General features: G+C 38.2%; 2 protein-coding genes across 7 annotated transcripts; one reads left to right on the forward strand and one right to left on the reverse strand.

Annotated features, from left to right (window-relative positions):
• The first annotated feature begins 202 nt into the window (after positions 1-202).
• LOC113282327 lies at positions 203-11,209 on the forward strand. Of its 6 annotated transcripts, none has more exons than XM_026531309.1 (13): positions 203-363; positions 463-714; positions 1,459-1,627; positions 2,493-5,604; positions 5,695-5,864; positions 5,948-6,010; positions 6,129-6,281; positions 6,381-6,544; positions 6,716-6,863; positions 9,178-9,300; positions 9,415-9,502; positions 9,675-9,875; positions 10,400-11,209. In XM_026531309.1, the coding sequence occupies exons 4-12, from the start codon at positions 2,526-2,528 to the stop codon at positions 9,851-9,853; spliced, it is 4,167 nt and encodes a 1,388-aa protein (XP_026387094.1). In that variant the 5' UTR covers positions 203-363; positions 463-714; positions 1,459-1,627; positions 2,493-2,525; the 3' UTR covers positions 9,854-9,875; positions 10,400-11,209. The 6 variants fall into 6 exon arrangements, with proteins under 6 accessions (XP_026387094.1, XP_026387096.1, XP_026387097.1 ...); XM_026531311.1 differs by having other exon boundaries at positions 683-714; XM_026531312.1 differs by lacking the exon at positions 1,459-1,627.
• Positions 11,210-12,556: 1,347 nt separating this feature from the next.
• On the reverse strand, positions 12,557-13,299 carry LOC113279403. The gene is made up of 2 exons (XM_026528093.1): positions 12,882-13,299; positions 12,557-12,825 (listed from the first exon to the last, which is right to left on the reverse strand). The coding sequence occupies exons 1-2, from the start codon at positions 13,297-13,299 to the stop codon at positions 12,557-12,559; spliced, it is 687 nt and encodes a 228-aa protein (XP_026383878.1).
• Positions 13,300-13,913: the final 614 nt, after the last annotated feature.

Consider the following 13,913-nt stretch of genomic DNA (forward strand, 5'->3'; position numbering starts at 1 on the left):
AAATGTATGAAAATTAAGCATTCTAACATTATTTCTAATGTATTTGATAAAAACGAAATTGCAAATCTTATGTACTATATTTTTGCTAGTTAATTTATTCATTTTCCCATAAAAGAAAGGTATGAAAATACAGAAAAGATAAATGTTATTCGGTCGAAACAAAATAAATTTTGCATGAACATATCCACGTGCCTATCACCTGTCATCTCCTCTCCTTTCTCCTGCGTCTCCTTCCTTCCAACCTAAGGAAAACAAAACACAAAAAATAAAACAATGCCATTTTCAGCAAAGATTCTACTCCTTCAAATACAAACGTGTGTGTCTTAATCATCAACAAACTTTCCAGCGTCTTATCCTAATCAGGTACTCCACATTTCTATCTAATTAATTAACTAATTAATATTAGTAGGTAAGTCCCACCCAGATTTTGTTTATGTACTTCACTTTCTTGATTTTGTGCAGATATTTCCTCCTACTCTCCTCTTCAAAAACACATATTACCAGCTTCCTTCTACTCAGACCATCCAGTTAAACCCTAATTTATTTATTTATTGTTATCCCCAAATCCCAAATTAGACACTAATATCAAACTAAACCTTAACAGTTCCATTAATACCGCCTAATTTTGATTCTACTTTCATCCCTTATTTTGAATTTACAATCCTCTTGGGGCATATATCAGGTTGGAGACGGCGAACGGAACCTGATCAGAAGGTAGTGTGTGCTTAATTAATTGCGAATTTCTTTCTTTTGGCTATGTTCATTCCAATTCTTGTTTTTTACAAGCGATTTTGACGTTTGATGGTTGTGTATATAACATTAACGATGCTAGCTAGATTACTAGTAGAAGAGGTTTATTCATTTGTGTTATTGAGTTAGACAATGTAAACAGACGTCATAAAGAGAGAAGGGAAAACTAAACTGACCCTTAAATTCACATAAATGTTTGAAGTGCATAGGAGTGAAGAGAGGAAGCCTGGCCATTTTATCTCTTTTAATGTGATTAACCTGAAAATCTCACAATGTTTCAAATGCTGCGCAATGTACATAATGGGCTCGAAACTGCAGTTCTACTGGTCTTTTGGTGTTTTTTTTTTGAGATATCAATAGGTATTATGAGTGTAGTTTATGTTTTACTTAACTGCAATACAATAGCTTTTGATTTTTTGTGACATGACATTCAATTTGGATGTAGTGGTAAGGTCTAAAGCTTATCTTGCATTCAGATGTGTTGCATTCATATGGCAGAGTTCAATGTGCACGAAGATATTTAGTTTGGACCTTTATCATATTATAAAAATTATCAAAGTCATTCAGTATTTCGAGGAGATAACTACTGATAACATAACCCTTTGTTTTTTGGGGGTCGATTAGATTTTGATCATTGAAAAGTCAGAGAAATTTTGAATTTTGTTTTAGTGTTTTGGAGTTTAACTAGGCACAGGTCGAGTATTGCAGGGAAAAAAGAAGAAGAAGAGATTTAATAGGTGATTCTGCAGCTGGCATGTTTCTAGCTGACATCACATGTCAGGAGAATGAACTATGAACTGAACTCGGAGAATAGCTTTCCGTCATGACTTCATTAATTCGTTCAGTAGAGGGGGTTGCATGAGTTATACGATTCAAGGTGAGCAGCTTTCTATGTGGACTAACTAGCCTCACACCATGGATCATCTTCTCAAATTTGGATTGGGCATATGCAGGGATAGAGAATACAAAAGTGTAACATTGTCATTGAACACTGTCGATCCTGGTTGTGTATTTTGTTTTATTCTCAAGTCTCGTTAATACATAACAATCAAGCTAAGAATCATCCCTACAGTTTGCCGATTACACTATTTATAAGTTGCATTTCCAACTATAGGCAGTTTCCATATTGGGATATGCAGAAGCTAAACTGAATCCTCTAGTCTTGACGTGATTAACATTAGGAAAAAAACAGAGACTTAGTAAGGTTGTGTTAGTTGGTTATTTTCTTCACTAAATAAGAAGTAGTTGGGGCTTTACGTTTTTTTCTTATGTGAATTAAGTATGCCGCTCACCCATTGTGTATCATATGTTTTTCTGCACAGTGATATTATTTAAAATATATTAGGGTAATGAATTTCAAATTTGTTACTGTTTATTCAAAAAAGACTTGGGGTTTTAGGCCTCCACTCTGAAGGACCTAGCTTAACAGATAATGTTAGTTTCAACTTGACACCTTTTTAAGGTGCTTCCTCTTCTGTTTCTTAAAACCCAAAAAGCTGTTCTGGATCATTTTAGAATACTAAGTTGGATATTCTTAATTTGTTGACAGTATACATGAACATAGAAAAAGAAGAGCCTTTTGAGTTCCAGATTTTTTTTTGACATACAGTAGCATGGAATACCATGATAAAATGATGAGTCTTTTAACAAAGATGGAACGTGGCACTATGGAATGCGGCACTACCATGCTATCTTATACAGTACTATCTTTTCTTTTACTTATTACTGTTTACTGCTTTCAGGTACATACTCACTGGAGCACATTTTGGTCATTAATGGGTGATCAAAACTCAATTCCTAAAGATCTTCGTCCTTTGAACATACCTCGAACAGTTGGAGATGAACCTCGCATTCCAATAGGGAGAAGTGCATTGGAAGGTTTTTGCCCTAATTCTGTAGTTGATGTTAATAGTCTTGCTGCTGATCCTGGTTCCAGATCAGTATTCTATCCAGCAACGATATCTGATGCTGGATATGGCGCAACAGGTTTAGGTTTTGCTAATCCAGCCATGGCTTGGTACCCACTTTGTCGATTACAACCTGTTGGTTCTAGTTTTGTTCCTGTAACTGGATCCAGGGATGATACAGATATTGAGAATTTCGTTAACAATCAAGGTCGTGGAAGCAATCTCGGTGAGTATCCCAGTGATGAAGGTAATGACGATTCCTCTAAAACTAAGAAATTAAAATTCTTATGTAGTTTTGGTGGTAAAATCCTGCCTAGACCAAGTGATGGAATTTTGAGATATGTTGGAGGTCAGACTAGGATCATTAGTGTTAGGAGAGATGTTAATTTTCATGAGTTGGTGCAGAAAATGAATGACGTTTATGGGCAACCTGTGGTTTTCAAGTACCAACTCCCTGATGAGGATCTTGATGCCCTAGTCTCAGTTTCATGTCCTGAGGATCTCGATAACATGGTAGAGGAGTATGAAAAGTTGGTTGAGAATTCGGTTGACGGGTCAGCAAAACTTCGGGTATTTTTATTCTCTGCATCTGAGCTTGACTCATCTGGTACAGTGAAATTAGGTGATTCAAACGATAGTGCACAGAAGTATTTTGATGCTGTGAATGGAATTTCTGATCTTGTTGGTTGTGGTATTACAAGGAGAGGAAGTATGGCGAGTGTGGCATCAACACAGAGTTCAGATAGGATGAGTGGCGGGGCAGAAGCTGTTGATAGCTCAAGTTTGGGTCAAGGGCCACCTTCTACAGTCGTTTTATCTCCCAGAAGAAGTTCTGGGGCTTCTTCTCATGATGGCCAAGCAAGGATTGTTTATGTAGCTCCTAATCATGCTATGTATACAGAAGCTCAATCAGCAAATTATGTTGCTCCAACTATTTCATCAAGTCATCCTCCTGCCCAATTGTTTGAAAGTGACCTAGAGAGACCAGTGCAAGCAATGGGACAACCACCATTATTGGGGCGTGATTTTGGTCCACCTTCTGGAATAGAGTATACGCCCGCAACTGTTTATATGCAGGGATATCCTCGCCAGGAGGTATTTCAAGATGCAGATCATCCGCCAGTTACTTCCCAAATGGGGTATTTAAATCCACCTCAAGTATTGGGGATCACAGGGTCAACTTATAGGCGTGCCGATAACACAATGCAGACAATTTGTGTTCAGTCCCATCAGTTCATGCCTGCAATGCAAATGACTCATGCTAGCATGAGACCCAATGGAGTTCAGCATTTAATTCAACAGCATCAAACCCATGTTAATTCCTACCCCGAAGAAAATTCATTTGGTGGTAGGGTTACTCAGGTGTTAGACGACCACAACTACAGAGTTCTCCCATCACAGGCTCCCTTACAACCGGCTGCAGTCCAGCCCCAAGGAGTAGGTTATGATTGGCACCAACCTACAACTCCAGGTAGTGTGGTCTTTTCCGATGGATGCTCACCTCGTCAACAGGGGATTCTTCCTGAACAAATTTCCAGACTGGAAGATTGTCATATGTGCCAAAAAGCATTGCCGCATGCACACTCTGATACTGTGGTACAAGACCAAAGGGATCAAGCCACAAGTATGGTTTCTTCTTCAATGCCAGCTTTTCAGAGTCTCCGTGTTGAAGATACATTAAGAGCTCGATCTGCTAATAGAGTACTTGTTAGTGGACCACAAGGGGAGAGTACTGTTGCAGTTGAACATCTAGAAGCTTGGCCACGACCTAAATATGTTGGACCTATGAATCATGATGTTGCTGCTCAACAGCTAGGAGTGCATGGGTTTCCTCCAAATATCAATCTGCGTGTGCGAAATGACAATAGAAGTGTCCTCTTGCAACATCCTGAGGCTGTTGATCAATGTAGGGGGATGTTTTCTCAAGGCGTGATGCCAGATAATGTACATTCACCTCATGGTGTATACATGGCTAATTTTCCTCAGGTGCGCCAAGGAGATGTTGTCCAGCAACCTACGATGCAGTATCAGTACCGTGATATAAACGACCCTTCGATTAGCCATCTACTCCATGCTGATGCCCCTCCAGTTAGAGTGGTACCTTTCCAAACTTCAGAACCAGTTAGTCGGGAGTTCTTGGAACACTCAGATAGGAATTTTAGGAATGCTCCGAAGGAAGACATTGATGATCTAAGACGAATCAATGTGAGATTGGAAGCACTTCACATAATTCCACCTGAGACTTCTGCAAACAACGAGAATTCTAGGTCACCTGTTAATATATTTCAGGAAGGGATCCTGGATGCTAGACCACAGTTCGTGGCGAATGACGTGCCCCAAACCAATGCCTTCGCCAATACAGGCAATTTTCTCGATGAAAATCATGGTAAGCCAGCTGATATACTGCCAGCGTCGTCTACAGAGGCTCTTTACTTGCACAACCATCAACTTGAAGAGTTCAATCAAGTCGCACAATCATCAGGATTAGGTGTTTCTGAACCACTTCCACATTCAACTACTCCTGCTGAACATCGGGCTTCTGACAAAATATGGCATGGTAAACCAACAATCCCACAGATTGATTCGGCATTTACCAATGTCGAAAGGGAAAGGGTCCCCGTCGTTGGTGATTGGAAGGACGAGGCTCCACATATCCAGCCGAATATGGGTTTCAATGATGCAACGGCTGCCTCTTCTAATGGAAACCTGCCAACTGTATCCGTCTCCAGTGGTTTGGTTCCAGAGTTTTGTGATCCTGCCACCTCAGACTCGCTTTTCAGCACGAAGGATCCTTGGATATCGAGGCACGACACACATTTCCCTCCTCCAAAACCTAGCAAGGTAGTATCTGGTAGAGAAACTTGTACAACTAAGGAAGGGGTCCTCCACCAGCAACCTGGAAATCTTAACAAGGATTCAGCCTCAGAACATGGTAACTCTAGCAAAGGTAGGAAACTTGTTCAAAAGATGTTTTTTCTTTGTTATGTTATTGTAATGTTTTTCGCTGAAATAATAATGTATCGATTCAACAATATAGGATCTGCAGAGGAACATATCAGGCTAGAACTTCAATCTGTCGCTGAGGGTGTTGTTGCTTCAGTTCTCCAATCTTCATTACATTCGGACCACTCTGACCATGAGATGAAGGAGCCCATTCCAGACGCCAACCAAGAAATGGAACTTCGTGTTGGTTGCACAGAAGCAGAGGTATGGCTGTAGTGGAACTGCTATTTTTGTGCACTTCCTCATCACTTAAAGTGACTTACTTACCCTGTCCAAATTCACCTCAGGATGTTGTTAAAGACGAGGCAAATTCTTCTGTATCGCTTTCAGATGGCATCGGTCGCTTACAGGTCACTGATTTAACTTTCAAGATGTTATATTGCCAAATAAATCAGGATGGTTTCTTTTAGGCTGTCCTCGTATGCTCCTTCATTAACTTGTGCATTTATGATTTTCTTTGTTTGGCAGATAATAAAGAACAGTGATCTCGAAGAGTTACGAGAACTAGGGTCTGGCACCTTCGGTACGGTTTATCATGGTAAATGGAGGGGTACTGATGTTGCAATTAAACGTATCAATGATAGGTGTTTTGCTGGGAAGCCATCAGAGCAAACCCGAATGGTCTGTGTTTATCAAAATTTAGGCCTTTGAGCTTGTTTATGTCTTCATGTTTTATCTTTTCTCACTCGGGCATATCATATGCTTCTGTGTTTTTCATAGAGAGACGATTTTTGGAACGAAGCCATCAAGCTGGCTGACTTACACCACCCCAATGTGGTGGCTTTCTATGGTGTCGTTCTTGATGGGCCTGGTGGTTCTGTAGCAACAGTAACAGAATACATGGTTAACGGTTCTCTAAGACAAGCTTTTCAGAGGAATGACAAGTAATGTCTTTTTTATGTGTTCAGACTGTGGGTTGTAATATTTTCTCTCTCTTAATCAGCTGAAATACAGTTGGCCTAACCCCATTGCATTTCCCGTCAATACTATATATGCATTTTAGAGTTATCATTGTCATTTTGAAGGAGATTTGAACTGCTACTTGTTTTTGCCAGGGCACTTGATAAGCGTAAACGTCTCTTTATAGCCATGGATGTTGCATTTGGAATGGAGTATTTGCATGGAAAGAATATCGTACACTTCGACCTTAAAAGTGACAACTTACTAGTCAATCTCCGGGATTCTCACCGGCCAATATGCAAGGTACCATGCCAGGGCCTTAATTAAATGCTTTCCAGTTTATTGTGGTGGCTGTACGTGTCTAACTGTTTGTCTACGGTCTTATGTTTTGCATAATACTCTTATCGTTGATTGTAAGTTTTACTTGATCCACGTGTTACCTACTTAGCTGTTTCTTGTGTCTTTAACTTGCTGATAAAAGAACTGATGAAGGACCAAACAAATTTTCATTTTTAAAAACTTGATGAACGGATCCTTAATGGATATCAAAGTTCCCCGAATTGGGAACTAGTTATAAAGTACAATCATAATGATGTAATTAGAACCAGAAACTGGTAGTCAGTTTTGGGGAAAAGAAGAATAAAGCAATAATGCAATATAGTAGAGGATGTACAAAAAAAAGGAAATACATGAAAATAATGCACATTATGGAGAGAGGAGGCGCTAGAGAAAAACATGTACAATTGGGGAAAAAGAAGAATAAAGCAATGCAATATAGTAGAGGATATACAAAAAAAAAAAAGGAAATACATGAAAATAATGCACATTATGGAGAGAGGAGGCGCTAGAGAAAAACATGAACAAGAAAGAATTGTATAAGAACACAATGTAATGAAATAGAAAGTAAGAAATAGTGGTATTCTGTAAGCCAGCAAAGCGGGGAAATTGCTCTCCTTATGTATCATTCTTCAACAGATACAAGCTTAAGTAGAAATATGTATACTGTTTAGGGATGACCAGATGGAGTGAGATAAAGAGAATCAACCTTAACCAGCTGGTCCTCCATTACTTGTCGAAGCTGAGATTTTCTTAGTAGATGTCAAGGAGATGAAGCAAACCATCCATTATATTGTGATCTGTATCTACCTCATAAGTCTTAACTTGTTGGGAGTCGGATAAATCTGTGCTTTGGAATAAAATGAGGGTATATTAGTTTTTTGTGTGGCACTAGTAGTTTAAGCACTGGAGCTTGCCACAACCTTTGTAGTTTAGATAGACAGAAAAGTAGTAATGGACACATTTTATATTGGCACCACACTAGGTCTAGTGGGACAGTTTCCCCCCTAGAATCTCCTAATTACATATTAGGGTTTTCATAATTATCATATTAGGCTTGGAAAGTTTAAATTTTTATAAATTTGTCCCCCATTATCTTTAGATATCACTTACCCTGCCTTTATTCATATAAGATTTTATGTAAATTCTACAATTTCGTTTAAAAACTGCCGGTAATAAGCATTTATAGCTATGTTGCAACGATACGGATACGGTATTGGATACAAGATACCAATACGCTACTATGATACACCAACTTGAAAAACTAAAATACGGCGATACGGCATATTCAATATTGATCAGTAGTCTAACATAAATATATTATATATGTGTTTGCATGATTAAATTATAATATGTATGATTAACCTCACTGGAGAGAGAAAAGGTCTGGATAAGAAGGAAGAAAGTCTAGAGCAAGATCAGTAAACAGATTTGGAACTAATATTTTGTCACTATAGTTAAAACTTCTCATAGAATCTAGTAAAATATCTAAATTTTCTGATATTAAGGTACTGAGATTTATCATTTATCTTGACAGCTGTTGATATCTAATATTTAGTCAAAGTTTTCTAACTGAGTTGTATCTTGAAGTATCCGGAGTATTAGTACGCGTATCCGTGTAAATACGTATCGATACGGCTGAATTTATTTTTAGGCGTATCGTTGCAACACAGATTTATAGTATAAAACTCGGCTTAAATATAAATATAAAACTCGGCTTAAAGAAATGAAAAATATCAAAAAATTAATTTAATTTCAACGTTTTACAGCGTATCTAGTATCTTGGTGACACCATTTGAAGTAGAAAAAACGCCTAAAAAAATTTTGCGCCTTTTGGCCGCCTATTTTACGGCATTACTACTTTACCAATACATATTGTCCCCCCAAACAATAAATCCTGGCTCCGTCCCCGACCATCCCCTACAGTTCATTAGCTACATCAGATTCACTTTGCAGACTAGGATACTAGAATTCTTTTCTTCTTCCTGTTTGAGTTAACGTTGTTTTTGCTTATCAAGCAATGTTATGACACCGACTTTGTTATGGTATTTTTTTTCTGCTTCATATTCAAGATCAACCTTTATGTTGAACTGTGTGTCGTACATGTTAACTGGCAGCATCCAGAATTTAATCTGGGCAGTGCAGCTATCCAAAATTTGAGATGCTGAAGCCGGATCAAAGGATCTGTTCTCTGTCATGTTTAGTGTGCTTTAGTACTTACAAACCCGTTTCTTCAATTATTTGATATCATATAAATTAACACTTCTTGTTTTGATCCCAGGTTGGTGATTTGGGCCTGTCTAAGGTGAAATGTCAGACCTTGATCTCAGGTGGGGTTAGAGGAACACTTCCATGGATGGCTCCGGAGCTTTTAAATGGCAGCAGTAACCTAGTCTCTGAAAAGGTTTGTCCATCTCTGTTCATTTCTTCCATTTCGCCGTCAAGTAAACATTTACCAGAGCGTCTAAATATCTTTTAGTTTTATGACTTCCATATTATTCTTGTCATCTCTTTTCAGGTTGATGTTTTCTCTTATGGAATTGTTATGTGGGAGCTTCTCACTGGAGAAGAGCCATATGATGACTTACATTATGGAGCCATTATAGGTAATTTTCCCATAGCTTTCCATTCAGAAAATTCGCCTGGTACGATTTTGGACGAGTCAAGTTATTCCATCACTACGGTTGCTGGTGACTTGGTGTGGCTATTTGGCAATCGAGATGTTTTACCCTTAAATATTGCAACTGATATTGCTGCTTGCTTAAATAATTAAATAAGGTGGTATCGTCAGCAACACGTTGCGCCCAGCCGTGCCGGAATCTTGTGATGCGGATTGGAAGTCACTGATGGAGAGATGCTGGTCGGCGGACCCTGCAGAAAGGCCGAGCTTTGCGGAGATTGTAAATCAGTTACGTATTATAGCAGCATCTCTTCCTACTAAAGGACAAGCTCAATAATCAACCTGGGTTGGTCTGTCAGGCAAGTCCTAACCTCTCCAGTTGCTATTTTTATAGTGAAAGGTTGTCCTCTAGGAAGATATAGATTTACAAACCAACATAAATCTTCGATTCTACTCTGTTTTGTCTTGTGTACTAAGTCTGAAATCTCCTCCATACAAAATGATGGGTGGTGTATTTTCGTTTATTTAACCTGGAAGTATTAAGTTTCAGGGCGCCTTTAATATGATGAATATGCTGCCACTTGCAAATTTCTCGGTCCTATATGATCAATCTTATTAAATGCTTATTGTATGCCTTAAGAGTCCATTTTTTTAAGAGACTAAAAAAGAGAAGTTTCTTTTGAACCTCGAATTTGTTAGCTTTATAACAGATTGGGAAAAGCTAGTATTCCTAATCAGTGGCATGTTCAGAAACACTGGGCAGATAACCTTATTCTTGAACAAGAAAATGCATTAGTAGGGATTGGAAGTTACTATTATAGCTGTATTCAAATCTGCTGTGTATTGTGTGCTTACATGAGCATGCTTATGATTGATTCAACAGGTCAATATGAAAACTGCTGCAAAATTTAAGGAAAAGGAGTAATCCAGGTGATGGAATCCACTCTTGTTTCGATGAATTGGGTGGAAGGCTGCAAAATTTGTAAGGCATATGCATGGGTATCAAGTCGAAACATGTGAACTGATGTAGTATAGCAATTGGAAAGACAAGAATTCACAGTCTTCTTAGTTAAAGCTTTGTAACACTAAGACTCCAGTCCAAGTCTGTTATGTTATGTAGGATAAATGAGGTTGTTGAGAAGGGTTTCACTTGGGAATCACGGGTTTGCTGAATGATGCGGTTGATGAAAGTAGGTCGGAACATAAGGATCATATTGATTCTCATGATATGAACTTCTGTCATCTGGGTTGTGTAAGTGCCAATGCCATTGTGCACAAAGCTCTAACTATTACTTACAATATATAAAGAAAAGGTTATGCCAGTCGACTCCATCCTTGGAACTCTTGGTGACTTCTCCCCAACTGCATAGCGAAAAAAAAAAGTGTACGGTAGTAGTAATAGAAAACAAACAGTACTTGGGACTTCCAAAATAGCATATAAAAACAGAATCTAAATCAGGTGGATGGAAAAAATCTTCAACGTTAAAATTACATAATGTCGAACACTGTCCTTCATTTCTTGGTGCTGGTGGACATCCTATTCTCTTTGGCAATATTGCTTCTTTATTTGTTGGTGTTGTTGAACACTTTTCTTCCACTTTCCTTTGTACTTGAATCTCAGCCCTCTTTGTTCTTATTTTTGGTAAAGGTGGTGGTGGTGTTCTTAATATTGATAGAGTTCCACCTAGTTCAATTTTCGTCTTCTTCTTGCTTTTTGTTTCTCCTCCCACTGAATGATGATCTTTGTATGGAATAACCATCTCAATGTGCACAAAGTTGAGTTGAATAAAGAACCCTTGTATGGAATGATTATTTCCTCTGTTACTATTTTTATTTAATGAAGATGGAAAAAGAAGTGAGATTGAGGCGGGACATGAGAAATGAGTGAACCATTAAATAGAAACACGCACTCACTATTCACTGCTCTCTCCACTCTCTAGACTCTAGTCTAGCATTGTTAAGGTGAAGTTGCCCGGGATTATCTGACCGCGGGCAGAAACCTTGTTGATAAGCACAGCTGACCTTGTTTTCTTTGTTTTGTTTTTTATTGTTTTCGACAAGTTTGGTTCAACGGTCTTCAACGTTTCTCTTTCCCTCCAAATTTTTACATTTCAAAGTATTTGTTTGCCCAGCATTTCCCGATACTCATAAGCGGTAAGACGGCTAGATGCGGCTCAGGTCAATGTAAGGGATTGTCTATCTCCAGCTTGTTCGAGTGTGGTTTGTAAAGCAACAGGTCAACAGCCAAAATGGCAAATTTTATTTGAGTTTTGCACTTGAAGAGTGGTTCATAGCTAGCTGTTACAACTCGTAAATCGAAAGGGAAATTTTCCGTTAAGGTGCTAATTATGATTACGTTTTTGAGTTTGGACGCTTAGTAGGGTTGTTCAGGTTTTGTTTTTGCATACATGGCCATAAATTGACGGAGTTACGTGGACTTTGAGATTTTCATCTAGCTTGAGCAAGGCTCTCACCTCTAAGACCAAAATATAGGCAATCTCACCTAAATTCCCGAATGATCAGCTCTTATAGTTATGACACTTTTGTTTGCATGTCTAAATGTGCTGCTATTTTCAGGTTCAGGTGGTTCTTGTTGGAATATCAGCTTATAATCATGCATTTAAACCTTTATTAGTAATAAATCATCCTATTCTTAAACATAATTAATATTGTATGCCGATATATATCAATTCATGCTTCTGGATTATATATTCTACATCTGTGTAGTATTAAGATGAAAGTAGATAGAAAGTATAAGCACATACTTTTAAAGGTCTGTTTTTTTGTTTTTTTTTTGAAAAACAGACATTTCATACAAAAACTAACCCAAAGAGATAACATTACAAGGGTTCTCAGTGGAACAACCCAGAGATTCAAGAACATAAACACATGCAATTAAATTTGCTTGTTCTTTTAAAAGCGATTGGCTGATCACTTGTGGCACATGAACCCAAGTCTGTTGAGAAAAACTTGAAGATCTAGCCTCTTTTGCGAGCAGATCAGCAGAACTGTTGCCTGATCTATGGATGAAAGTATATCCTTAAAAATTTGTAACTTCAGCCACCATCTTTTTTACTTCATCAAGTAATCTTTGTACCTGCCAAGTGATTGAAGTATTCATTCCATTCAAATAGTCCATTACATTTTTGCAGTCCCCTTCCAAAGAGAAATTTGTTAAGGCTTTCTCCCTCGCCCATTTTGTGGCTTCAAAAACAGCTAGTGCTTCAGCTTCTTCAGGAGACGAAACCCGACAGTTCCCTCCTCTTGCTCCTTGGTACCCTAGTGCATTACGAATAACAATCCCGTAACCTGCATTTGATCACTTGAAGTCCACGCACCATCCATATTTATCTTAAAAGTATCACCTAAGGGAATAGTCCACTGTCTATTAGGTAAAGGCAACGTCGAACTTGGAATAATCACAGTGGCACTATCCTGATCAACATTCCTAGAAGGAGTCCAAAACTGTATAAACCTCTGGATTTGTATGGACAAACTAATACTAATACTAGTTTTGTTAGAGAACACCCTATCGCATCTCTCTTTCAATATATGCCAAACTTTAGTTGCAGCTACTTCTAAAGACAAAGAAGTCGAATCATCCCTAGTCCATTCATTATAATGATCTAAAAAAGAGTCACTACTATGCACATTAGAAACATTAGGCCCCGGGGGCAAGGCCCAAACCGACTTAGCATAAGGACAATCAAAGAAAACATGAGTCAAAGACTCCACAGCAAAACCACAGAAAGGACAAGAAGAATCATACCCTCTTTCCCTCATTCTATACGACAATATTTGCCTTGTAGGTAAGGCGTTGTTTAAGCATTTCCAAAGAAAAAGTTTAATCCTATTTTCTTCCAAAGAAAATATGGAGCCTTGAGAAACATCAAGGCTCCATATTTTCTTCCAAATTTTTTTCCTGCAGACTGTTAACATTAGCATTCCTAGCATTCCTAGGTTCCAACAATTTAGCATAAAGACTTTTAACAGTAAAAAACCCATTTTTTTCTAATTTCCATCTAAGCTTGTCTTTGTATAAGACCCCATGGTGCGAACAAAGAAGTCTAATATTAATAATTTTACTGGCCAGAACAGAGGGAAAACAACTGTTAACCAAATCTACATTCCAACAAGTATTCGTAAAATCAATCAAGTCTGATACCAAGGACAGTTCAGAGTCAAGGTTAGGACACAAGACAACAATAGTATCATGCAAACCAGGGATCCACCAGTCCTTTCTTATATCAATAGAAAGGCCATCACCAACCTCCCATATTGAGTTCTCTCTAACTAGAGTTAGACCTTTTCTAATACAAGTCCAAATCCAAGAACCCGTCTTGGTCGGCTTTGCATTAAAGGCAGAACAATTTGAGAAGTATTTAGCCTTAAGATCT

Source organism: Papaver somniferum, chromosome 5 (assembly GCF_003573695.1).
Source record: "Papaver somniferum cultivar HN1 chromosome 5, ASM357369v1, whole genome shotgun sequence".
NCBI classification, from domain to species: domain Eukaryota; kingdom Viridiplantae; phylum Streptophyta; class Magnoliopsida; order Ranunculales; family Papaveraceae; genus Papaver; species Papaver somniferum.